This window comes from Amia ocellicauda, chromosome 9, assembly GCF_036373705.1.
Source record: "Amia ocellicauda isolate fAmiCal2 chromosome 9, fAmiCal2.hap1, whole genome shotgun sequence".
Taxonomy (NCBI): domain Eukaryota; kingdom Metazoa; phylum Chordata; class Actinopteri; order Amiiformes; family Amiidae; genus Amia; species Amia ocellicauda.
The window spans coordinates 6,722,785-6,748,761 of NC_089858.1; the positions used below are offsets into that span (position 1 = coordinate 6,722,785).

The window sequence follows — 25,977 nt, forward strand, 5'->3', positions numbered from 1 at the left end:
TGCGCAGGTCTGCGCGGCTCCACGAATGTGATCGATGTGATTCTGCAGGTCTGCGCTGCTCCACGAATGGGATCGGCATGAGTCTGCAGATCTGCGCAGAACTGCGGAAATCTGCACCACGCGAGCACTGTTGTTTCGCACTATTTAAAAACGCTTTGCAGCCAACAACAACTTATATATGATACTTGATTTGTACAGCGTGCGTAATTATTGTGTCTTCTGTAAATGTGCTGTACAACGTTTATTGCATGACATGCTTTCTGAAACCTGATGCTATAGGCCCTTATAAAAGATCGTGGCTGCTTTTTGACTGAGGAACATTACATTTTCTGTATGCTTAATGCATAATATATTATTTTATTAGTTTATTAAAATAATTTCTTCTTGCACCAAACAATGTCAAATAAAAGTGCAATCAAAACCTCAAAAAGGAAAGGGATTTTCTATCATACGTTTGGAATGCTTCTTATGTCAGTGATTTTATATATGTATCAGAACAAGGCGAATTTAACTATTTAAATCGCTATTCTACAATAGTAAAGTGTATTACAAATAGAACTTGAAAGCTCATTCAGGCTGTGGATACAAATACTGCTGTTTCCAATGACAAGGTGGTGAAGGCCTGGCAAACAATAAACACAATAGAAAATGTAATCCCAGCACTTTCAGGAAAGATAGTTAAGACTTGAATTATGTCTGCCTTTATGTTTGTTCTTCCTGATTCAGTGCTGCCTAATTAAACCCAAAGGCAACATTTAAAAAAAATCTAAGCAAATAGAAATTCTTCTTTAACCTGAAAATAGTTCCAAAACATAAACTGGAGTATTTATCCTTCTGTTGCTCGTAATACTCCCGAGGCCCCACATCCAGCCTTGCAGAGTCCAGTCCGTGAGGGACATCTGCTCCAGAGGGGCCAGTTGTGGGCATGTGATTTATATTTATCTATAAGTTTTACTTAGTGCCTATGGTTTCCTTACAATCTATGTATATTTACTTATCTTCTTATGAATAACACTCCCATAAAATGGCATATGAATCATTTGAGCACATTTAATTTCCATTCACGCGTGCAAAACTAAGTACAAAAAAAATCTGAGGAATTAACTGTATCTCACATTTTACAATCTATACCACTTCATTATGCTTGATTACAATACAACAGATTACCATGTAAAAGTGCTAAAAAAAACATTGGATTTATACATGTTAAGATCTGTTTATTTTAGCAAAACATCTGAACTCTGAGAGCTGAACTGAGCTTCAAGTTTCAATTTGACATTAGTCACTTTTGGCTAGTGGTATTGCTATACACACATTCTGTATGCATCAGTGTAATCTGGTAAGCTATTGAAGGTTAACGTAAACGTAATTAAAGCACCTGCAATTCTGTAAACTACACAGCGTAAAATCAGTATCGGTATTTGGAAAATTCTCGTTTTAAAACTTTCTATAAGGAGCAGACCCCAAGACAAAAAAACACACAATGCCTTCTGTGAAGTCAGGAAGCGCGCAGGGCTGTACGGAGACTTCTGATTGGCTGGTTCATGCCAAGAAGAAGCAAACGGAAGTGACGTTTCTCTTCTTCCTTTTGGCGTCTGTAACAGTTGTTTTCCTAAAATGGCGCCGCTGGATCTAGATAAGTATGTGGAAATTGCAAGACAGTGTAAATACCTTCCAGAAAATGACCTCAAGGTAAGGAGCGACTTGGCTGTTAAGAAATTAAATAATTGTATGTTTGTATCAGTTTTAGCAAGCGGAGTGGTCTAACTATTGTACGATGAGACGTTTAATTTGGGACCGGAATCGGATACCGAGAGCGGAACAGCGATTCACTGTAACTGAAATGACAATAAACATATATGAACCATATTTAATAAATACTATGAATGGGGGCTCGACACTTAATTGCTGTATTGTATTTCAAAAAAGTGAAACACTGCAAAGGGATACATTCAGGCCTTAGCTGACTTAAACACTGATTATGTTAGAAAATGAAGGGCTTAGGCTGTATCCTTGCTGTTGAATAGCAAAAGCACGGTAAATCAACACGACACTGATTAAGAGGTGGAAACTATATTTCTAATTGGTTTAATTTAGTAATACAAACTTTATGAGGTTAGTTTAAGTAAGTAAGAGATTATTTATAGTTAAAGCATACTACTTAGCCTTAAATGGAATTTGTGTAAACACTTTCATCTTTTTGATCATGAAAAGGTATTAAAATGATCCTGTATCTCCCACAGTTCTATAATATCATATTCTGGAATATTCACCCTATGATTTGTTATCCCATTTCTTTATCCAGCAACACCAAAAGGGGTCATATGTGTGAACCACTGATCTTGTGTCGTTCTCCTAACTGGGTGTGTGTGAATAGGGCTGGCTTTCGTTTTTAAGTGAAAGTGGGAAGATATCCAAACCTATGTACAATCCTTTGAAGGTGTTACGACCTGCTAAAAATATTCTATGTAATAATGATACTCGTGTCTCAGTTTCACCTTCTGTTTTCAAAGCCTATGTCCTTTTTGCAAGTTTGTTCTTGCGAAGCACAATTTGTGTCTGTCCATATATATAATTGGACTGGTGGATCCAGTGCAAATTCACAATCTGCCTGCACAAGATCTGTTCTGGGATTTCATTTAGTTTGTGTGGCGACAGGAGGTTCAGGCATAGTTTTGTGAGGCATAGGGTAGGGTGGGGAAAACTACGTAACATTGTAATTCAGCACTTTGTGAACTTCCTTCAGGACTGTAATTAATAAACATGAGAATAAATACAGAATTTCATTGTTACCATGTCATCCTTTTGTATGGAATTATTTTTCATTGATTGTTTCCAAAACATCATGTCACTGTTTAAGTGATATCTATCCTTTGTATAAATGACGACACTGAACTGAGTCCAACCTTTCAAGCTCATCCTATGGTGCTGCTGTCTTATTGCCATGGTCTTAAAATGATTGTCATTTTAGACCGCATCATTACTGCAAAGTGCTTTGAGATCCTCCATTTTTATTATAGCCTGTGTGAGTACAGGTTGTTGATGCTGCTGGATTACGTTCTTCATTGATGCATATGGGGACAGCATTGGGGGCTGTCTTAATTTGTGGGAATGTGATAGGCAAGGCAACAGTGTTGTTTGTGTCTTTTCACTTTGTCCCTGCTGTCTCATACTAGATCAAGCTTTGAGAGTGACACTGTCTCCCTTTTCTCCCCCAGCGATTATGTGACTACGTCTGTGACCTGTTACTTGAAGAATCCAATGTCCAGCCTGTGTCCACTCCAGTCACAGTATGTGGTGACATACATGGCCAGGTACTGTACATTCCTCCCTTGCGTCTCAATCAGTCACTTAAATGTGCTGTTCTTGTTTTTCGTGTGATTGCAAGCAGATTGCAAGTGTTTTCCACACAAGTAAGGAGCAAAGAGCCGGGTTGTGAAAAATACTTTTTAACATCACTTTTTATTCAGCTATTTAAGACAATGTCTTGTAAGTGGTCTTTCTATTCTTCACACATGAGTTCAATGTCAGTACGATGCAGCCCACTTTATGTTCACACCCCTTTAAGATGACATCTCTTGATTCATAACTGGGAGAAAATTGTTTATGTAGCAACTATCAGTGATGTTAGACACTTGCCTGTAGAACTGTTTTTCTGCAGGAATAGAATTTGATGTATTGAGTCATTGAAAAGTCACCACAATGGTAAGGATTAAAGAGAAAAAAACACTAAACATCAACAAAATAAGGAACACTATGATGCTGTATTTCTGTAGCTCTTTATTTCTTGTCTCTTAATGTAAGCCAAACTGTTTTACATTCCTAAAGAAACCATAGTGCGCACAGCACATCTATAATGCTGCTCAACATTTAAATAACATAATGTTCAGTATTAGTGTGTGTTGTAGTGAATGGTCTTCAGAATTGATTCTTTGTTAATCATGTAAAATGTGACATCCAATAAGCACAATTAACATTTATTGATTCCAGTGTGACAAAGAGGTGCATTAATAACTAAGTTCACTAATGTCCATTTATATAAATAAATAATGTTACATAGCCACCAGCATTTACAGTAACACACACGGGGAGCATAACCCTTTCGCTTGCGTACTGGGAGAACATGTGAGCATAATTCTTGTGGTGGTGCTGCAAAGTCTGGAAGTTTTCTCGGAGGAACTTGTCTCAAATTGTGTATGAAGTTGAGTACTTTTTAAACTTTGTGATTTTATATTATTTCCAATTCCTAGGTACATCCCTTTTGGGTGGTACATTAATAATGAGGAACAAGCTTATTGTTACATAACACATTAATGTCACCACTTTGTTTAGACACTTTTGCTCCATTGTTAGTTCAGTTCACACCTGAAGTCCAAGAGCAGCAGTTAGAATGGCCTTGTTTGCATTTCACTGTCTGGATTAAAAGCATTTATTGTGCTTGTAGCCTTAATGAGAGTCTTGACTGAATACAGTGATCATGCTAGAGTTGATCTACATGAATTGATCACTCAAAAGTAGTTTTGATCATGTAAATGACTCCAGCGGCCGGTAATGCATCAACCAACCACTTCTATAGTTGTAACCAATAGCCCCGGTCAAAAGAGGTTTATAGTCAATCTCCTTAGAACAATGATCATTCAGATCCCGTCTCTGCTCGTACCTGAACATTTCCTACTTAAATGAACAAGGTTAAAACTCATTTTCATATATGCTACCTCTTTATATAACATAATACCTTAAATATGTGTAGAACATGTAACTCAATCTGCCTTAGTGTGTGTATTTTCATGCTGAGTTGCTGTTGTGCAGTAGAGCAAGTAATTAACATGTTGAGTTAACTTCAGGGTTAGGGCTGGGCGATATGACTTAAAATAACATCTCTATTTTTAGACGTTTGGGCGATACACAATATATATCTCTCTTTCTTGTTTTAATCCAAGCTACAAAATAAGACCAAAGACATTAAAAATACAAGCATTTCTTGAATCATTAAATATTAAACTAACAAATACCACATGCAAGCTGTCATGGTAAATATATGCAGAATGCAACACATTACAGCGCAAGTGTTGTGTGATTGCTATTACTTATGTTGTTATGGGATATATATAATATATTATATACACACATACACAGTATGATTTACGGTCGCATAACAACAATAACAAGTAATAGTAATCACGCAACACATACACTGTAAAAGGTACAGATTCGGGTAGATTTAGCACAGCCAGGTTTATAGTGGCGCATTTCGCATCTGCTAGACAGAGACATTTCTCCTCTGACTGTCCCAGCACATGTTAATACAAAATAGTTATAATAATAAAAACTGTTGTACCACTTCACCATCTTAATAAAAAGAAAATGAAACATTCTGCATTTGTTTAATTTGCTTTCCAATTTATTAAAATGCAAACAAACTTTTATTCTTTATACATCTAATTTAGCGGGCTGGGGGTGCTGGGGGGCGTAACGTGCACTTGTGCATTAAAGTGTCTGGGTTTTTTCGCTCACATGTTTGGTAAGGGGTGCCGCTTCACAGCTAACATACATGCTACAATGTTGTGGCAACATTGTGTGTTAGCAGGGTTAGCTTGAATAGTGCTGTGTGTGTGGTTATATTCCCGTTCGCTTCTGTTTTTAGTGTGTAACTCAAACATTTAATAACTATTATTTCATTTATTCACTTCCATTGCTTTAAATAAAATCTTAATATTGTGAGTAACATTGATCGTAATTCCACAAACCCGTCTGTTTGTAAAATAAACATGCAACTTTATAAGCAGTTGCATCTCCTGATTAAGGACCTCAAAACAGCAACACAAATTATTAGATTGTAACACACCGTGGAGATGCATGTGCTCTCTCCTCTTCATTCCTTCTCCCACCTTACTTTGATAAATGAGGAAGGCGATCGGCCGAATTAAAAAAAAAATGACCAAGTGTCTTCTGCAAGCGATTGGCCACAAGGATTGACAAGCATTTCCTGCAAAGTGATTGGTTGCATTAAAAAATAGTTACTGCTCCCACATCCCATGGTTTCCGGGTCTGCACATACATTTGCATACAAATGACAAATTCGATGCTAGCGATATAAGCATTTAGAATTTCGCCCAAAATAATACCTGGATTATATCGCAAAAACTCGATATATCGCCCAGCTCTAATCAGGTCACTGTATTATGAGTCACAGTAACGAGATGGTTTTATGAAAGGAGTACCATGTTCTTAGTAAGCTGCAATACAGAGGAAGCCCTTGATGTATAGGTCTGACAAGTACAGTGAGGGAAAAAAGTATTTGATCCCCTGCTGATTTTGTACGTTTGCCCACTGACAAAGAAATGATCAGTCTATAATTTTAATGGTAGGTGTATTTTAACAGTGAGAGACAGAATAACAACAAACAAATCCAGAAAAACGCATTTCACTTTTCTAAAAGCTTCCTAGATGAGTCAGTCAGCCATATTGTTTTTTAAGTAAATTGCCTAAATGCACTTCATTTTCTGCTTTAATTAAGGTCTTTACACTCACTAGATGCTTCCTGTATGGCTTTGTTCCAAAGTGTCAAAATGTCTGTTTGTAGCTGTAGTAGGCTAATGAAAGTGTTCATTTATTGTATTGTAATATATCTAAATAGAGGGGAGAGAAATGGTTTTACTACAGGTCATGCAATCAGAACACTTTCCCACTTAAGTTTTACATGAATTATGTCAGTTAATTTACTACATTTAATCCACATGGGTCTAAAACATCAGCTCACCTGCTTGCTGAGTCATCACTGTGAAACTGTTACTTTGACGTGTTAAATGACTGGAAGCAGGCAGTGACTGAATTGGGATTATTTTAACTCCCTTAATTAAACTCAGCTTCTCTTCTGTCTTCCAGTTTTATGACCTGTGTGAGCTCTTCAGGACAGGAGGACAGGTTCCAGACACAAACTACATATTTATGGTAGGTCCAAAGCTGTGGGGAAGAAAAAAGGTGATGGCTAATCTACTTTAAGGGATATATTTAAAAACAAACAAAAAAGAAAAGACCTATGTGATTCACAGGATTTATTTGCATGTCTGCATATATAGCCTGATATATAAAGGCACATAGCAGACTAAGGTAAACTATTTTTTAACCTCCCATCACTACAAAGGGAAGTGAAAAATTAAGGCTTTCACTTCACTTATTTATATTATTTCACTAAAGAACAATGATATTGTCTGCAGACTAGTGCTCAGCCATTGTGATAGAAGGATCTTATTTCCTCTCATTGATCTGTTGGCATGTTTTTATGTTGTTTGTTCTTCAAGCTGACATTTGATTCTGCAGCCCTCATAACCGATTGTATTAGTTGCTGTAATAAATATATATATTTGTATGTAGAAACAGTTGGCTGTTTGTCTAACTGGGCTTCACACTGACCTTGGTGTCTTTCCCTTGTAGGGGGACTTTGTAGACCGAGGGTATTACAGCCTGGAGACATTCACCTACCTCCTAGCCTTAAAAGCCAAGTGGCCCGACCGCATCACACTGCTGCGAGGCAACCACGAGAGCCGGCAAATCACACAGGTCTATGGCTTTTACGGTAAGACTCCTTAGTCCAGGCTGAATGTCACTGAGACACTTTGACTGGTGATGTCATTGTGCGCATCATTACGCCGCTGACTTTACGGGTGTGGTCGGCATGTTCCACAGTGCAGTCAGACGTCACAGAAAAGAACCCCACCTGATTTATTAGCAGACTATGTGTGTATTTTTTGTATATATTCCTATTTGGACTTACCTGCCCAATAAGCTAAGCAGCATTTCCATCAGGTTATAGATCTGCTTTTGGTTTGCAGATGTACCTGTTACCTCGTCAGCAGATGTCCGTGTCAGCATGTTGGTGTGAAACCACTGATCATATTATATTTAACATCTCATTTGTGAGATTAATGTGGTGGCCTCATAATCTGAATGATATAGAGGTTAATAGTAGATGCTACTCTTTTTTTTCTTTTTCGCCCCTCTTTCAGACGAGTGCCAAACCAAGTATGGGAATGCGAACGCCTGGCGGTACTGTACTAAAGTGTTTGACATGCTGACGGTGGCAGCTGTAAGTACACTAGCCTGCTCCTTCTCTTTGGGTTCGCCTGTCTTTCAGCTCATGGCTCAGCTTGAAATCAGATTATCCCAGGGCTTTCTTTTCAATTTTAAAACCATTTTTTTGAGGCATTATTGTTGTTTTTTGTAATCTAGTTACATGGAGACACAGCAGATCAATATTTGAGTTGCAACAAAGGCCTTATATGAATTAAATTGTATGTTCTGCATCTTTATACATTGTGGTCTTCTGTTATGAATGTAGTAATGAAGTGCTAGTGCAGACCAGCGCTGCTCTCGGTCTAGTGTGTCCCTCTAACACGTGCGCTTTGTGTGCAGCTGATCGATGAACAGATCCTCTGTGTGCATGGGGGCCTGTCTCCAGACATCAAAACCCTGGACCAGATCCGTACTATAGAGCGCAACCAGGAGATTCCCCACAAGGGGGCCTTCTGTGACCTGGTGTGGTCGGACCCCGAAGACGTGGACACCTGGGCCATCAGTCCCCGGGGGGCGGGCTGGCTGTTTGGGGCCAAGGTCACTAACGAGGTCAGTCACCACACCCGTCCAGAGGAGACTCTTATTGGCGTTATCCTCCTGTGCTGTGAAATGTGCTGCCAGTGCTATAGAAATAACATTAGTCATTGTGTACTGTAATTGTGTCAACTCATGGGTTATTGTAGCGCTGTATTCTAGAACCCCAGAAGGTGCTCATTTTAACCAGCTGAAGATCGTGCTGAAGGGATTTATTTTGTATTTATTCTTAAACAAAAGTAAGCATTGCTGGGATCTTACCTGTTCTGTTGTCGTCCTGCAGTTCGTTCACATCAACAACTTGAAGCTGATCTGCAGGGCGCACCAGCTCGTCCACGAGGGGTACAAGTTCATGTTTGACGAGAAGCTGGTGACGGTGTGGTCCGCGCCCAACTACTGCTACCGCTGTGGCAACATTGCGTCCATCATGGTCTTCAAAGATGTCAACACACGGGAGCCCAAGCTATTCCGCGCAGTGCCCGACTCGGAGAGAGTAATCCCCCCCAGAACGACGACACCATACTTCCTTTAAATAGCCCCTCCCCCTCCAATTTGTTGTAGTTCACTTTTTTTTTTATATTATATATAATTACAAGCTTTGTTGCTGAAATCTGATTGCTTGTCCCCACTTTTTTTTTTATTTAAAGATTTATTCAAGATCTTGATTTTTCCTTTTACAAATCCCGCAGCTGGAAAGACTTACAATCTGAGAGCTTATTGAATATTGGCACTTTCTGCATTTGTTTTAGTCTCAAGACATTTTTCATCCCTCGCAGAAAAGCAATGCAGTCTCGGCATTCACTCAGTATAATGAAATCAGAAAATAAAGGAAAACCTACAGATGATGGGAGGGCAATACAGACAGCTTTTTATTGTGGATGCCTATAAAATGTATTCCAGAGTATTATTTTTGAGGAAAGGGTGAGAACTGGAAGTTGCGTTTGTATATGACTTTAGTTATTGTGTCACAGTTTTGTCATAAGCATCTGATCATTATTGTCCTCATGGAAATTCAAAGCTTTGGTTTTCCCACCTGTAAGTTTATGCCCAAATTTGTGGTGTCCCAGCACACTGAAAACTGAGCCCCTGTCATCAGCTGTGTCATTCCTGTAGCTCATTGTTTCTCCCTTCTCCATTGGTTTGCTTGCAGAGGGTGTATATTCTGTAGAGAATTACTTTTCTCTTTTGGAATCCTTTTGGATTAAAAATGTTAAGACTCAGTTAAAATGCTTTCAAAAAAGCCCTCCTTCATCTATGCCTCTGAACATCTTCTAAAGTTGGTCTAGGAATAGGTAGAAGAATATTTAATTGGTGCTTAATTTACTTTTTGTGTTAAATGTAAAATCAGTAGGTTTGGAAAGGATGGTTAAAAACTCCAATGGATGTACTTTGCTTCAGCAGCTGTACTTGTTTCCCAGATTTTATGGATCATGCAAGGAGCTGTGGAGTTTAATATATTTTATACTTTAAGTATTTGGACCTGGTTAGAAGGATCAAATGCAATAATGAATACCACAAATAGATCTGTTCTGAAGTTGAAAATAATTATCACTTGATTTGATTTACTGCTATTGTGATGCAAAATCACTGACAAGAATTGGATTTTAAAAATATATACAAAATGTATTAATATGAGGCAATTGTCATCTGCGCAGGACAAATTAAATACTTGGCACAGAATGAAGTTGTATCTTCTAAGATATAATGTGAGACCTGGACTGAACCATTGCTTTTTTATTAGTGTATTGACACAATTGTAAGAAATTCATTAAACAGGCCAATTCTAGTGTTGTCGTATGCTCTAGATGTGTGATCTGGTGCACAGTTCACCCAATATGTGCAAACCGCTTGCTTAGTTTGCTTTTTCCATTCAGGTTGTCCCTACCTTACAGCAGGTCTCCCAAACAGAGAACAATCCTTATAAATGCAAGGTGAAATTCCTGATTTAATGTTTTGTTTTCTTGTTTAACCTTAAAGTTCCTCAGACAGAATCTGACGTACTCTATACAAAACACTGATCAGCCTTGCTTGAGAAGCTAGCTAATAGAAACGGAGTATTGAATCTCCCCTTGCCCAGAATAGTTCAGAAAACAAAGCTGCATTATCAAGGTCTGTTGCGACTTACAAGCCAGGTAGGTTCAATAGAATTTATGCAATTGGATGCCTTTTTCAATATTTGGATTTATGTATTTAAAAGCTGCCATAATCAAACCTACATGTTCTAAATCGAGGAACATCCAGTCCTTGCAAGTACTCAAAAATCTAGGTAGTGATCCGTGAAGACTAAAATCCAAACAGAAACGCAACCATGAAAGTGTATGTCTAAGACACCCATCTTCAGCACGCTATTGTTTCTTGCCTGTTCATGTTTCCAGTCTGCCTGCCTGCCTGCCTTACTGATGATTATTAGTTGTGCTCCAGTGTGTTGTGGAGGTGCACGGTGTGGTGTTCTGTTGGCGTTTCATAGCCTGTTTGCTGCAGCTGTTTTTAGTTGTTGTTTCTCTTGCCTTAAGTGTATACATCTAATTTCAAAGTCACAACACCATTTTCTATTTATTATTTTTGCTGCCGTTTTCCAGTTTCATCTTAGTCCTCTTTTAAAGTAGCTCTAGCGAGTGATACAACTGATTGGAAAAAGCACCAAAATATTTAATTCATTTCTTAGCAGTATGGTGGGCAGAGACTTACTTTGAGTGCGGTTATTGTGGGACAAAGTTCTGATCTCGAGACAATACATTGACCGTAATGTGCTTTCCAGGGGTTAGGGGATATATGTCGACCTGTTGATGATGATGTGTGTCTGGCATATTTCAAGTCTCAAAATAATTAGTTGTCTTCAGGTGAAGGATATGCTGTCAAACTTGAGACTTAAAGATGGGGACGTTGACAACAATAACACAATGCATTACAAGTCAAAGCAAATGTATGAAAAGTGTCAAATATGAAAATGGCATTCAGCTTCAGCAGCGAAGTAATGCACACAACTCTGGTGCACACAATGGGACTATCGGCCTCTGTGCTCTGTAGAAAACATCCAAGATGTAATATGGCAACTTTTTTCCTTTTTTTAACTGGGAGTATGTGGTCTGCTGGGCTTCTACTCTCTCATTTTAAACAAAGCCAGAGGAGGCACCCAAGAGAATGGCCAATCTTGGCTGTGATGAGTTTGTAATTTAAATAATTGTATTGTTTTTTTTCTCTCTCTCAGATTTGTTGTATTTTATTATTGTAATAGAGACTGCAACCCACATACAAGTTAAATATTGAAAATAAAACGCCTTTATTATTAACTACATAGCTTCTGCTTGCAATTTTGTGAACGCTGGCCTCTAGGGGAGAGATTGCGATCTCCCTGAAATGACCAAGAGAAACAGAAGGATGGTGTTGGAGGGGGTCAGGGGTCAGGTATTTGTGACCTGGAAGCCAGTGGCTCTTGCATCGTATGCCCTTGTGTCTGATCTCAGAGCAACTTCTCACAGGAGTTTGGACGATACAGATCATTGACCGTAGCAGGATTGAGTACATGCGCCTATTCATCTCGCAGGAATTGCATGTTTACTGTATGCATTTGCAATGAAATACTCGTTTAGACACCCTTGCTAAGTTGCTTAGGCATTATAATCTGTTGGCTCATGCTGCGGGGGAAATGTAGACCGCTCGGAAGGGAGTGCGTGGATCACGTTTGCATTGGGCTGATGCAGCTGCTGAAACACGGGGTCGAAACGTGCACAACTCATGCAAATCATGTCACCAAACAGAACAAAGAAAATTGTGCGGATTGAAGATCTAAAACAGCCCACCAGTCTCTCTCTGCCGTATGTTGAATTGCTCTTAAATCCGAGCACTGGAGTAATTTAGTAGCTTTACAAGGTTGGGTAACTTGTTACATGAAGCATAGAAGAGAAATGTACAATGGCAAATCATTGCGTCATAATCGGCCAGCTGGCGGCGCTGCGGTGTTACAAATAAGACCTGCATCCCCAGACTACCAACATAACATCCGTTTCATTCCGCCCTCGGCTCTGACTGACACCCGCCTCATCAAATCAAACGCGGGTCCTCGCTAACGGACAACACCCGGGACCAATCACAGGAGGGGGCGGAGCTTCACGCACGTTTTCAACAAGGTAGTGTGAGGAGCGCCGAGTCCGGGGATGCCGCAGCTGGCTGCAACTGCATCAGTAGTCAAACAGCCTGCATAGGAAACCGTGTTTTCGCCAGGGGTTTCAAAACGTCAAGTAGTAAATGACGGTGCGACACTGCATTGGATGCCTTGACTTGATTAGGTGTAGAAATTTGCATACGCTCGCCACCTGCCTGCATCTGTAGTGAGAGAATAAAAGTGCACAACGGCGCGCTTCCTACAAATCGCAATTTAAACGACGTGAGGGCGCGTTTGCAAACCGCTGGGAATATTGCCTTTCGTTCCCTGAATATTTGGAAGCAGAACAAATTAATAAAACGTAAGCTTTTTTTAAATACATTTTTGTTTGCTGTTAAGATAAGGGAATACGACAGTATTGTATGTTGTTATATAACATAGCAAACATGATCAAAGCAGTGTGTAATTGCACGCCGAAGTGTCGTCTGCATGTTTGAGTGTGCTTGTGTCTTGTGTTGGCATGCGTGGACGTGAGCAGCGCTGCGCTGGCTGCGCTGGCTGCGCTACGGGCTCTGCTCAGTGAGTCGCATCTCTCCTGCCGCTCTAATCAGTGCTGCGTGTTTGCGTTTGCAGGGTCGAGCAGTTTGGCAGCCAAATCCTGGAGATCCAGCAGCACGCACAGCGCAGGGCCGTGAGTCTCCAGGTTTACTTTGCTTTTTCGGATGTGGCGGGTTTTCAGTTTTGGGGGGCATGTTGAACGTACCTGAACTGAACGTGTTGATGTGTCTTTGTACTGGAGCAGCTGCTACTACTAGTAGTACCTCGCAGAGCGCAGAAGAAAATGGTCGCGTTTGGGAAACTCAGATTTCCGCAGGTCTGCGCAGATGTGCAGAATCCCAGCGATCCAATTGGTGGAGCCTCGCAGATCTGCGGAAATCTGCGCTGCTTGAAGGCGACCACTACCAGTCTGTGACACTGACAGACATGAGCGGGTCACTAATGAAAGGTCACCAGCGCAGAGCAAGCCTGGGCTGCGTGAGGAAGCATCAGAGGAACACCACTGTGTTCTCCGAAATATCATCATCATCATCATCATCATCATCATCGCATAGTCTTCCTAACCCATCGGAGGGACTATTGTAAAGGCAGCCGTCAATGGCACGGCTCAAATCACGTAGCCGTACCCCGTCAAGCCGTTATTCCTAGCTCAGCTCTCGATGGCCAAGGGGTTACCGCTGTTTCTCTGACTCCAGGTCGGTTTCCATCATTTGTGCCATATTTCTGCCCAGTGCAGCCAGGTGTGCAGCTGTGCTGTGTGCGGATTGTCTGCACTGTTTCCGCATCGCTAATGTGAACGAAGTACAACACGGCCAATGCAGTGCAGTGAGTCTGGATAGCAGCTGCGAAAGGCGCACAAAAGGGATCTTTCCGTGCGCCCCCCCGCATTTATGTATTTATTAATTTGTGCATGTATGTCTGCGTGGTGATTGAAATATGCACGCAAACCAATTGTAAAATGTAAATCGAATATACTATACTATATTGTTTAGATTTCCGATATGTGAGGCTAAACTAAACCAGAAAACCTTCTAAACCATTATAACCGATTATGTATATAGGTCTATTGTGCTTAGAGATGGTGAATAATCATGTGTGTCAGAACTGGAAAATGTCTGACGGGGAAAAGAAGACGAAGGTGTAGTTAGTGTCTTCAACATTGTGGTGATCTAGGCATTTCCCCCAGATGCAAATTGATCATTTTTGTCTTTAATAATTTTTGCTTCTGATTAAACTATTCTGTTGACATCGACCGATCCACATTGCCCCACTTCATTACAATCCATATCTCAAATATAATGCTTGGATTTGTTTGCACAGGTCAAAGACCAATAAGGTCCCAAAGGTCAGTCTTTATTTTAGTTAATACTGAATAGTTAAAATAAGTATAATCCACAGGTTCAAATACTACTATACCCAACTAGTAGAACAGAGGACCTAAACAAACACATTTGACAAATGGATATTATTATTATTATATTGTGTTTGCATGCTTACTGAAGATGGTGCCTTTTGAACATGACGCTTCAAAATGGTGCCAGTCTGCTGTAACAGTCAGGGTGTTGAGGGAAGTCTGGGGCCTTGGCGCAGGTTGTTGTCCCTGTGGTTTAGTATGATGTGCAGGTGCCTCCCCAACCAGCCGTTTGTCTGGAACCTTTGCAGCTTTGTCCTCTCTCTCTCTCTCTCTCTCTCTCTCTCTCTCTCTCTCTCTCTCTCTCTCTCTCTATGATCAAGATACTCTTACTGAAACACTTCTCCCAACGTTTTCTCCCATCCTTGTGTCGCTCTTTGCAGCTATGCTAACTGTCCACAACTGAAAACCATTGTAGCCTATATTTATATCAATAGCCTGGAAACTTTTGTTTTTTAATGCGGTCCTACTGCTGGATACCAGACACTGATCTGTGCTCTGCTTCGTGCTTATTGTTATGTTGCATCCATCCATCCATTTAATCCAGTGCAAGGTTGGCGATTGGTAGCATACACATGATTCCAGCATCAAGGCTGCTGATTTTAGTCTGACAGGGCTTTTAGTCTGTGTACTGTCTGTAAGTATGAATGTGTTTTTGTATGTAGTTACACATACCTCCTAAGTACAGTCCTTGCCCTGGAGGTTTAGTGTCTCTCTTCTCCAGTTGTGCTTTTTACCCATTACATTCCTAAATGAAGAAAGAAACCCATTTGAGATGACATGTCTCATTACAAAGCATCTTATATCCTGAATAGATAAGTAGGCTACAAATTTGATTGTAAAATACCAATCCTTCTCTTATCTGTGTGAATAATTCACTGGGACGACTGATTGCTTCTGAAGCTGTAGCCCCCTTCTTGTCAAATAGATGTGAGATGGTCTTGTCTCTGTACTGAGCCTGTATAAAACCCTGACATTTTACTTTGGTTTACTTAATTTTATTGTCAGTCAACGGCCTTTCTTTTAGTTTGTTTGTTTGTGATTCTTAACTTTTTTTCAAGGCATTGTGTCAAGCCTAGTGCTTCACACGCCTGCTAGTTGATTCTTCTACTCTTGGTATTCCCATATTATTTGTGTAGGCGGCAGAGAGTCTCTCTCTCTGGGGGCCGAGGTGTTCTTGAATGTAAACACCGTCTCCATGGAGGGGGTAAAAGGGAGCAAAGGAACTCAAAGGGACGCCTCGCTCACCAGAGATGAAATGGATGCTGCCCGAGTTTTCACATCATTATGCAGTCGGTAAATGCCAGTTCTTCTCTCTCCCTTTTGTGGTGGGCTTAGGGAAAAAGTGAGTTAGCATTGTTAACTCCGGTGGTATTACCACATTTTCACTTAAGTCAACTTTGCTTTTTGCTTTTCACATTTTCAGAAGGACAATTTAAGTTAGATGTTAGCACCTTTTGTTTATTATGAGGTATTGATCAGTATGTGCTGGTGCTACCCCCCCAACCCCCATTATTATAGAACAGAAGGGTGGTGTGATAAGTATTGTGAAGCCCGCCTCCCATTGAGCGGTCTTTAAACATCGCTGCAGTCTCCAGACAGTGGGTAGTTCTGTTTTTGCATCCCCGCTTTGGGGGAGATGTTTGATTGAATTAAGCTGCTATCTAAAGGCCATCAGCACACAGACAGCCTGCTGGTTTACAGCTTTTCATTTTCCCAGATGTGATTTATGGTAACCTAATGAAGATGTGGAGTAAGTAGCTCTAAGCAGCCCGACAATAGAGAGGTGCTTTCCCTGTCAACAGGCCAGTCCCCTCTCTGCTGCCGGTGATTGAGCACTGACTGTAACATGTACTCCTAAGACTCTGAGTTAATCCAGATATAGGGGCTACTGGATTGAACATATTGAACTATCTGGATTTGACAATTAAAAAGTCTACACCTCTTACAGAATAGGCTTACCTTACAGACTTTAGTGTCCTCAGCCCACGTGTCCAGGCTTTTGAAATCTCCCAGTGCATTTAAGAATGTCGCTCCCAGTTCCTTCTCTCTTTGGACATAAGGAGTTGCTGTTGTCACACGACCTGATGAGCATCTTCTCTCCAAATCTACCCCCATTGAATCCTTGTGGAACGGCCTGAGTCTGGTGGAGCTGGTGGATTTGAGGTTACACAATTCAGTCTGCACTCGGGACGGGAGGTTTCCCATCCATGTGGAACTCTTATTGCAGGCTAATAAGAGCAACACGAAGAGTGGCCCTGAAGCATCATTATCAATCCCTTCTGTTTGTCTTTAATCGCTCCCTGATACACATCATCTTGTATGCGGCTCGGGCAAAACCAGTCAGTTGTCAGCTTAACCCCTTCAGTGCCCGACTCTGTGGTGGCGTCCCGAGCGTGTCGGTGCTCGGCGGGCATTGGCAACCGCTTCACGTCTTGGGTTTGACCCGGCGAACGGCGAGAGAATAAATTACAGAGACGACTCCGAGCCGCCGCTTTAAAACCGTAGAAGGAAGATGTATGGCGACGTGAGCAGCAATAAATCATATGGAGCAGATCTGGGACTTGTGAGAAGGCGAGGAAGGATAAAGGCTGTTTGTTGGAGTGGATGTGATGGACCAGTTGTAACTGAGGTACATCAATAGTGGGGACGAGAATTAATGTTTAGGAGATTAAACATTTAAACGTCTAAGTGGTTGTTTAACATTTAAATAGTGACAAATATATTCAATTAAGAGAGAAACGTCACCTTTATTTCAGGTGCTTTTGTATTTCTTTTGTTCTTTACTTTCAGCTGAATTACTGTTTGGAGACAATATCATTGACTTTGGCCCAATGAATGACGGACAAATGGATTAGTTCAATAAAATCGTTAATTTATTCATTTTCTTTCTGTTTGCCATCAACTTCCAGACTCTTAATAAAATCCACACTTTGAGTCGTTATGTTTGTTTCGTGCCAATACCAACGACCCGAAGATTTCAGGTTAGAATTGCAGGCTTTCAAAAAACTGTCTCCCATTTTGTGCAGCCTGGCACTGTGTGTTTGGCCAGCCTACCATAGCATGCGTCTGGCTGCTCCAGCTTGACTAATGTACTTTTATCAAGCTGGCTCCAGATGCACATGCAAACTGGGCCAATACACCACATAACAAGAACAGAACTGCATTTTACAAATTCAGTTGACTCCATTTGTCATTTTGAGGGATACACAAGATAAACCCCATAGTCCAGCTTTTTAGGGGACATGCTGAGTATTCATCTTGCTTTGGTCCTTAAATGTCCTTCTCATGTTTTGCACTGATCTTCTTGTTTAGCTTGACTGGAAGTTGATAGACAGGGTGTTAAAATCTGTTTAAATAACATCTAAAAGCAGGATAGAGACAATAATATGGAGATATGAGTGGAACTAGGCAATATTGATAGAAGGGGGTTCTGTCCTGGACTTGGCACTTGGCTTCCCTGTTGGTGGCCAGTCTCCCAGTTTGAAAACAGATCTACCGTGTGGTTTTAAGTGGGCACAACCAAGGACTAATTAGCCAGTCTGCATAAAGCAGCATCGTTTTTCAAAACTCCATGCGTGTGGGCTGATGAATGCCAGTGACTGTTTCTTTGCTTCTCTGCTGGTGTTGTGTTTCTTTATTTTTCTATGCTAACCCATGTTTTCAGTGGTTATGCTGAAACGTATACGCTGCGCAGAAATGCCAAATCCGTGGAAGAGAGAAACCAAAGTAGAGATCTCTGACCTCTTCTTTTAATGCGTTTCATTCATTCATTCATTCAATACATCTTAACCACAGAGACCTTGGGACTAACTATTATATAAATGTTAAATGAAGCACATTATGGGAAATTCAGGGGTTACTCACAAGAGAGGTCAGTCAGAAGTAGAGAAGGCAGACCTGCTGAAGGTAGTGGCTTCTTAATTAAAAGGCCAGGGAGGGAGGGAGGACCGGAGCGCTGTAGCGTAAAGGAACTCTAATTTGATCACACTGACTGGAGCTCCCAGATTTGGGATTGGGCTTGTGTGTGCTCCAGCTGATAACACTTATACATTGAGATGGACCATGCATTATCATATTAATGAAATGTCAAGTGCAATTTAGGCTCTTTTTGTAAACAGGATCATTTAAGACCAGGGCATCAGAAGTTAGACTACATCGCCTTACGGAAAGAAAATGTCTCCGTCTTCCCGAAAATCACCTACCTAAACAACAGCCTTTTTTCTGCATGAAAATGGGTTGGCGTTTTTTATCCCATCAAGTACTTGTTTATTTTTATTTTAGAATATAAGAGGCGGTGATTTTCAGAAGGCAATTAGGGTGCTTTGAATAACATGCAAATATATCCTTGACACCCCATGCGGTATAAAGAGCAGATGTAAAATAGCAGTCTGAGAAATAACTAAAGGGTTTTTCATACTGCAGGTGTAGATGTGGTTTAAACAAAAATGTGGGCTGTGTCATTTTCCCTCCGCCTACACATCTCTATCCAAACCTGTTGTCTGCCACCCCAATATTGTGTGAAATGCAGACTTGTTTGGAGATCAGATGCAGCACATTGTTGCCTTTGTTGATTACTTTATATTAAAGATGTCTGAAGTTATTTAAGTGGCCTTCAGTCTTTATGAAAGTAGTGGCCCATATCTGTCAATGCTGAGTAAGTCTGCTATGTGACGCACCGACTGACAGTCAGATGACAGTGTGTGTTCTTGTATATTGGCAGTCCAGTTCCCCAAGAGAAACCCTTTCCTTTACCACAGCACATCTGTCCATGCTGCTTTTTGCAGGCAGCTGTATCTAATCACTTGTGAATGCTTGCACCCCTTCCACATCGCGGACTTTAAAGGACACAGAAAAACAAACCAGCTCCTGACAATCTCGGACAAGCATTCTTAAGCGATTGTATAGCCAAGATGTGTAGAGATGGCTTGATGTGTATCTGGATGTTACTACCCCAAGGTGATTCCAATGTGTGTTTGATCATTTCCTTTCTCCCCCCCGTACTGCTAAGCGCTGCAGATGTGCGAGGGTTAAGGTGCGTCAGTACCTGCTCTGCACACGTTAGGCAGGAATAGGGCTCGGGCGTAGTGTGTGCGTGTGATTTGCTGTCGCTGGAGGAGGAGGAGAAGTCACTCTTCCTCGCTGCCTCCTCTCCTCCTGCGAAGGGGGATCACTCTTCCCCAGCCGAAGAAGCCTGGCTCCAGCAGGCACCGAGCACGATGTCATTTTGCAGCATTTGTTTCGTCGTGGGAGACTGCCAGGAGCCAGCTTTGAAAAGACAGATTTCTTAATGAGATAATCCCCCCAGTCCCAGCAAGCTTCAACTGGGACATTTCTCGCACCGTGAGTATTGCACTCGGCTTGGCTGTAGGACTGGGTGATATCAAACAGGGGAGTAGATGGCATTCCCTAGATTATAAGCCTTGTCTTTCGGAAGTGTCGCTAAAAGTATAGGTTTTGTTTCTGATGTGGGAGTTAAAAAGAAAAACCTGTGCCTTGAAAACCATACTGCTACATTTTCGAATTTCCATCTGTTACACGCTAAGGTTAAAGTGGGGAGCAGCAGCCCTGTGTGTAGAAGACGCATCTATTGAAATTACACTGTTCGAGGCTTTCAGTGATACGAGTGGCTGGATTTCCTCCTGAGGTTTCTCCTAATCTAGTTTACGAGCCCGTGGTGGTCCAGTGGGTGTTTTCCTTTATTAAGCCCACTGATGGCTCTGTGTATTTAAGGCACAGATTGTTTTGTGATTAACGTGTTGATGGGTGCAGTAGCACAATGCTGAGTGATTTTGCTCTGGGTTGGCGCTCTGCAATCCAGTTGTGCTGGTATTCATTTGTAAAAGTCCTTTAAATGGCTGGTTTAAATTATTATCTAAAATACAACACTGCAATTTCTTACTGCCCACGTTGAAAAAGAAGATTAAGCCGCACTTGATTCATATTTCTGTCCGTTTTTAGTCTAACACACACACATGTACACACGTTCACACAGATGCAAGCTGTATGGCTAACAGGAGCTCATGCATTGTTATGTAAGTGGGTCAGACGATTGATGTATAAAAGGCTTTTAACTGTAAAGGCAGAGTGGCGGGCTTGCGGTAATGAAATTAAGCAGATTGTTAAAAGCTCTGTGTTTATTGTCATGGAGAATTTGCCCTGTTCGCTCCCCCCCGGGCCACATAATTTTTCTGGGCTCCTGGACAAGTACAGCCCATTCTCCATCGACTTGACAAACGAGCTGCAGGCCAGAGAGGAAGCCAGGAATCATGTGAGGGGGAGAAAAACTGCCCGAACAACACGATTGTGGTGAGGCGCAACGAGAGAGACATTGCTTTGAAGGTTCTGTCAAGGTACAGTAGTGATCTGAAAACGATCGGAGCGAGGGAGAGGGTGCTTGAGCACACAGGCACACAGAAACTGGTGCTATTCACAGATTAACTGAGCACATTGTTTCAGGGAAGCTTTTGAATTCGAATTTACTGCAGGCACCAGAGAACCTGATGCCTGGTACAAATGGCGTTGTTTCATATGGTGTCAGTCAGGAAGTCTGTAGTGTACTTGGCAATAATCTTTCATCCCAGAGACTGGTACCCTGTTTATTAGAAACACATTAATTTCTAAATTGCATATTATTAATGATCATGAAGAAGGTCTTTGACCAAGTGATATACATTTCTGGCTGCCTCATAAGTGCATTATCTCTCAGGGCCCCCAGCCAATGAGATGATGCTCTGGGGATCTTCAGAGATGCATTTCAGTTGAAGACGTGTGCAGTTTGTTTTAATAATTGTTCATTAATAGTTTGTTTGATTTGAAATCATGCCTCTCAATAGTGTAAAGCTTAATATGCGCAGTGTGTGGTGCAAATCAAATCTGTATCATAAAGACTGGCTGCTTTTTAATGTATATGGAGAAATGTATGATGTCTGTGCTGCTGTGAAACATTAATGTCATTTATTTTGCTCTTTTATGTGTAGTGTATGGACAGCTGATTGGGTAAAGTCACACTGAGAGAAAAGAAAGTGCAGTATGAAAGGGTTATACAAGTACTGTATTAAAGATAACTATTGGTTTTCAAGACAAATGGACACTGTCTCCAGCACTGAGGGAGGACAGAAATCATCAGGGTGGGTTCATATCATGTCTGAGACCCAGTGGGACCAGCTTTGATTTGATTATTTGACTTTATTAGTACTCTTCAAAGTTTTGAATACCTGACTCAAGTCCCAGTGTATTCTCCCCTGTTTAGCACCAAGGAAATTCATGTTTTAAATGTCAATCAGGCGCCCACAAGACTGGCATTACCCCATTCGTTTGTCTTACCCCAGTCTCTGTGGTTCTTGGTCAAAATATTCACTTTGAACCATTCCTTGGGACTTCAGCAAAAGCTAAATTATCATGTCTGTAGATGGATGGATGATGCTGAAACATCCAGGAAACAAATGTCATGTCATGTCTGAGGGCTGTTGGAGTGTGACGCCGACCCTGGGTTCAAGGTGTATTCGATGCAACGCAGGCCAAGGCCGGGGCTTCGAATCGATAACAAGAGCAATTGAATTTAACACTGTGAAGATTGAGAGCACTGACGACTAAGTACGACCCCACTAAATCAATGGGAGCCAGAGGAATGCATTCCGGGGCTTGTCAGTTGGCTGTTGTGTTGTTTTACGAGTTTGGTTTGAATCTAGAAATCCTGGTAAATTAACCAATAAATTGTTAACGGTAAATCTTGCACTTTCTCCAGCGGCTTTCCAGTCTGGTGTGGCAAGGGATGAGAGGCAAAACAAGGTTTATGCCTCGTGCATAGAAAGTTCTCGGTTTCCCTCAGTCAGAAGAGACGTGTGGTACCATTTTCGCAGAACACACCTGAGCACACCCCTACAATCATTACTGGGGCTAATTCTATGTCATACTTTGATGGTGGGAGAAAAAACACTGGTTGTCTCAGACAGCACTAACAAAGAAGAGAGAAGCAGAGGGTGGGGGAAGGACTGACTGCTGAAATAAGGTTGGGAATGAGTGCTGTCCTCTGTGTGGCATTGCCTGTGGCTGTAGGAAGTGTATTGTGTTGTGGCGGTGGTAGTGCTACAAGACCCCAATTTGCCATGCAGATCACGATGTGGCCCAGCCAGCCAAGAACATGTGTGAAGCTGTCAGTCATGCACTTCCGCTTTTATTCCCTACCTTGCCGGCCGACTAGGATTTGGCCTACACAACAAATTGTCTGAGAGGAAGCATTATAAAGCTGTAAATCTGTGGCCCAGCACCTACATGTTGCAATATAGATCTTCTGCATTACTAGTATATATCCTACTTCATGTAGTGTAAAATTGGTTAGGATTTCCAACGTGTCTTAGATACATCACCTCAAACAGTGGCATTACATAGTGGCTGCTGTGTTACTGTTACTGTGTTTCCTCTTGTCCTTCGCTTGTTTTTTGGGAATTCTAACATTATACTGCAGTGTCTTCTTTGATCCTTTGTAAGTATTTACTCCACAAGTATGATTCCAACCTTGCCTTTAAAACTCTGTGACCAAAATAAAGAAATACAATAAATGGTATTGCTTCTCCAGCCCATGAGCATTGAAGCAAAAAACACTTTCTGCAGTGTACTTCATTTTGCCCCTTCACATAAAGACATAAATACATTAGCGGTTTCTCTTGTAGAAAGACCACTGTTTTTCTATATATATATATATATATATATATATATATATATATATATATATATATATATATATATATATATATTTTTTTTTTCTTTCTGGACTGGGAGACGTCAGTTCGAATGCTTCTCAGTATAGTGCAAATAACCCAGCACCTGCCTGCAGCGCTACACTCAGCCCAGTAAGTACTGAGCGAAAACAATGCCTCTGATCCATCAGTTCTCAAGCACAAACCCCCCACTCTTGTCTTTCTTTCTTCGCCCTCCCCAGCACCTTCCTTGTATAACCTCTCCATCGTGTGCCACCCGCCCTGGCCCCAGAGTGGACACACTTTCATTGTAGGTGCTGAAAGACTTTACATGAAGAGGCAGTATTTTGTGACGGGGGGTTTTAGTTGCGGGCGTTTGCACTATTGGGTCTCTAATGGTGGAGCGCTGCTGTAGCTCGGGGTGGGTGGGGGTGTGCGTCAGGCGGCGTGGCTGCGGGGCATTGTGTGTCTGAGCAGCCGTTGCATCGCGGTGCTTTATGATGATTCCTGGGCTGTGATGATTTAACAGCTGATCAGTGCCTCCTCAGCCTTGCTTGTCTTATATAAGGTTTTCCTCTCTTTCTCTCTCTCACTCACTTGCTCACCTAATTGAATGTTTGTAGTGTAGAGTAGTGATTGAGGCCCTGGACTTGTCACCAAGGGATTGTGGGTAGTCCAGTGTGGAGCAACATCCATTGGCTTTGATTACTCCTCTCCAACTAATGAATGGAGCAGTTATTAGAATTTGCTTAACCCTCAGATAATCCAGTCTACCCTCAAGGGGAAATCTCGTCTTTTTAAGTTCGACCTCGCGCTGGCCCTGTTAGCTACCTAATGCTCATTAAGGAATTGTACCGCGGTGCACGGAAAGTACCGGAGTCTACTTCTGAAGATCTCCAACTGCCTTTCGGTAGCTGGCGGGCGAAACAAGACCAAAGATGCCTCATTCTGTTCTGTGCTCTGGGAAAGGATGAGTTGACCAGCCCCATGTTGTGTACAAATTTGTTTCCTCAAACACTCAAGTGTCGCTGCAGAGCTACTGATTTTTCTGGTTTATCTTGGGGCACCACTTAGGGCTCCTTGCTTAATTATTTCCTCATCATAAAAAATTACTTTACCAATACTGCTTAGGAAATAATATTGACTCTTCCCAAGATGAGGAAAGCTGTCCGGGGGCGACACGGTGAGTCTGTGAAGTTTACAGACACAGTGCTGGTGCTTTGGTGAGACCTTAAATCAACACGAGATGAGGGAGAAGTGATCCTTGGGGAGGCAGCAGAGCCATCTCTGCCCATTGGAGAAAGGGAAGTTGAATTTAAAACCGGGCTTACAAACCGGAGCCTGGCTCGTTGCCTTTCACAGAACAAAATCTATTCAGCCGGCCACACGACCCAGAACACTGTGCTCAAAAGCTGGTGTCATGATGTGTACACACTGCCCCTTTCAGCTTGCTATCTTGACATTTCTGAAGGCAGTGTGTTTTGTGTGCATTGACAAAACAGCCATAGACTATCTTGGTGTGTGAATGAATGATACGTTTCTGTCTTATGTGAGTGTTATTTGGGGTTGTTAACCTTCCAGAAAAGGCTGGGTGGCAACTCCGCTTTGTGCAGCAAAATCTATTCCCTTGGAGTCTTTGAGGGCCATAGTCCTAAGGTTTTTACTGTTACTCAAATTCAGTACCTTATAAAAGGAGAACAAGGCATTGAAATCAAAATTGTATCAAGCAAGTTTGACGCCTATAGCTGAGGAGCTGTTTTGTCCATTTCTGAATCATCCAAGACTTGGTGTCAGAATGTGGGAAAATACTCAGGATTCTAAAATTTTCTATGACAGCCGATGAGTTAGTTAAAATGTCTTAGTTTCTTGGAAACTAGCATCATTTACTGAACTATACACCGATCAACCATAACATTATGACCACCTGCCTAATATTGTGTAGGTCCCCCTTTTGTCACCAAAACAGCCCAGACCCATCGAGGCATGGACTCCACTAGACCTCTGAAGGTGTGCTGTGGTATCTGGCACCAAGACGTTAGCAGCAGATCCTTCAAGTCCTGTAAATTGGAACACCCCACAAGAGCTGCAGTTTTGGAGATGCTCTGACCCAGTCGTCTAGCCATCACAATTTGGCCCTTGTCAAAGTCGCTCAGATCCTTACGCTTGCCCATTTTTCCTGCTTCTGACACATCAACTTTGAGGACAAAATGTTCACTTGCTGCCTAATATATCCCACCCACTGACAGGTGCCATAATGAGATTATCAGTGTTATTCACTTCACCTGTCAGTGGTCATAATGTTATGGCTGATCGGTGTATGTTAGCACTGATTGTTTCAAATACATTCACTCTTATACTGTTCAGTCAAGAGATTCTTCTTTGTTTTGCGTTTATGTCCCCCTAAAGAATGATTGGCCATTGACTTACCCTGCTGTTGCCAAAACAGTTACAAATTATCCTTCGATCTGAAGGGTCTCAATAAAAATCTGTACCTTGGCTACAGGGTTCTTGTCTGTGGAAGTATTCTTGTAAGCCAGTCAGGCAAATCCTGACGCTTAATATGTCAACAGCAGAAAATAACAACGGGCCTCCGCCAACAT

The 25,977-nt window shown here is 41.5% G+C and overlaps 2 protein-coding genes across 2 annotated transcripts in view; both read left to right on the forward strand.

Moving 5' to 3' along the window:
• Window positions 1–1,585: 1,585 nt before the first annotated feature.
• ppp6c (protein phosphatase 6, catalytic subunit) lies at window positions 1,586–11,900 on the forward strand. Its single transcript, XM_066712884.1, has 7 exons — window positions 1,586–1,692; window positions 3,219–3,314; window positions 6,886–6,951; window positions 7,435–7,576; window positions 8,007–8,086; window positions 8,413–8,622; window positions 8,891–11,900. Exons 1-7 carry the CDS (start codon window positions 1,618–1,620, stop codon window positions 9,137–9,139), a joined length of 918 nt encoding a protein of 305 aa, XP_066568981.1. The 5' UTR covers window positions 1,586–1,617; the 3' UTR covers window positions 9,140–11,900.
• An 838-nt stretch (window positions 11,901–12,738) lies between these two features.
• Window positions 12,739–25,977, forward strand: part of scai (suppressor of cancer cell invasion) — a 51,531-nt gene continuing 38,292 nt past the window's right edge. The window contains exons 1-2 of the mRNA XM_066712885.1: window positions 12,739–13,070; window positions 13,343–13,400. The gene's annotated coding sequence lies outside the window, so the exon portion shown is untranslated. The remainder of the gene's footprint in view (window positions 13,071–13,342; window positions 13,401–25,977) is intronic.

Coding starts and splice junctions, on each gene's coding strand:
- ppp6c (XM_066712884.1), top strand. CDS start 1,618: ATGGCGCCGCTGGATCTAGATAAGTATGTGGAAATTGCAAGACAGTGT. Junction 7,577..8,006: donor ACAGGTCTATGGCTTTTACG/GTAAGACTCCTT, acceptor CCCCTCTTTCAG/ACGAGTGCCAAACCAAGTAT. Junction 8,087..8,412: donor ACATGCTGACGGTGGCAGCT/GTAAGTACACTA, acceptor CTTTGTGTGCAG/CTGATCGATGAACAGATCCT.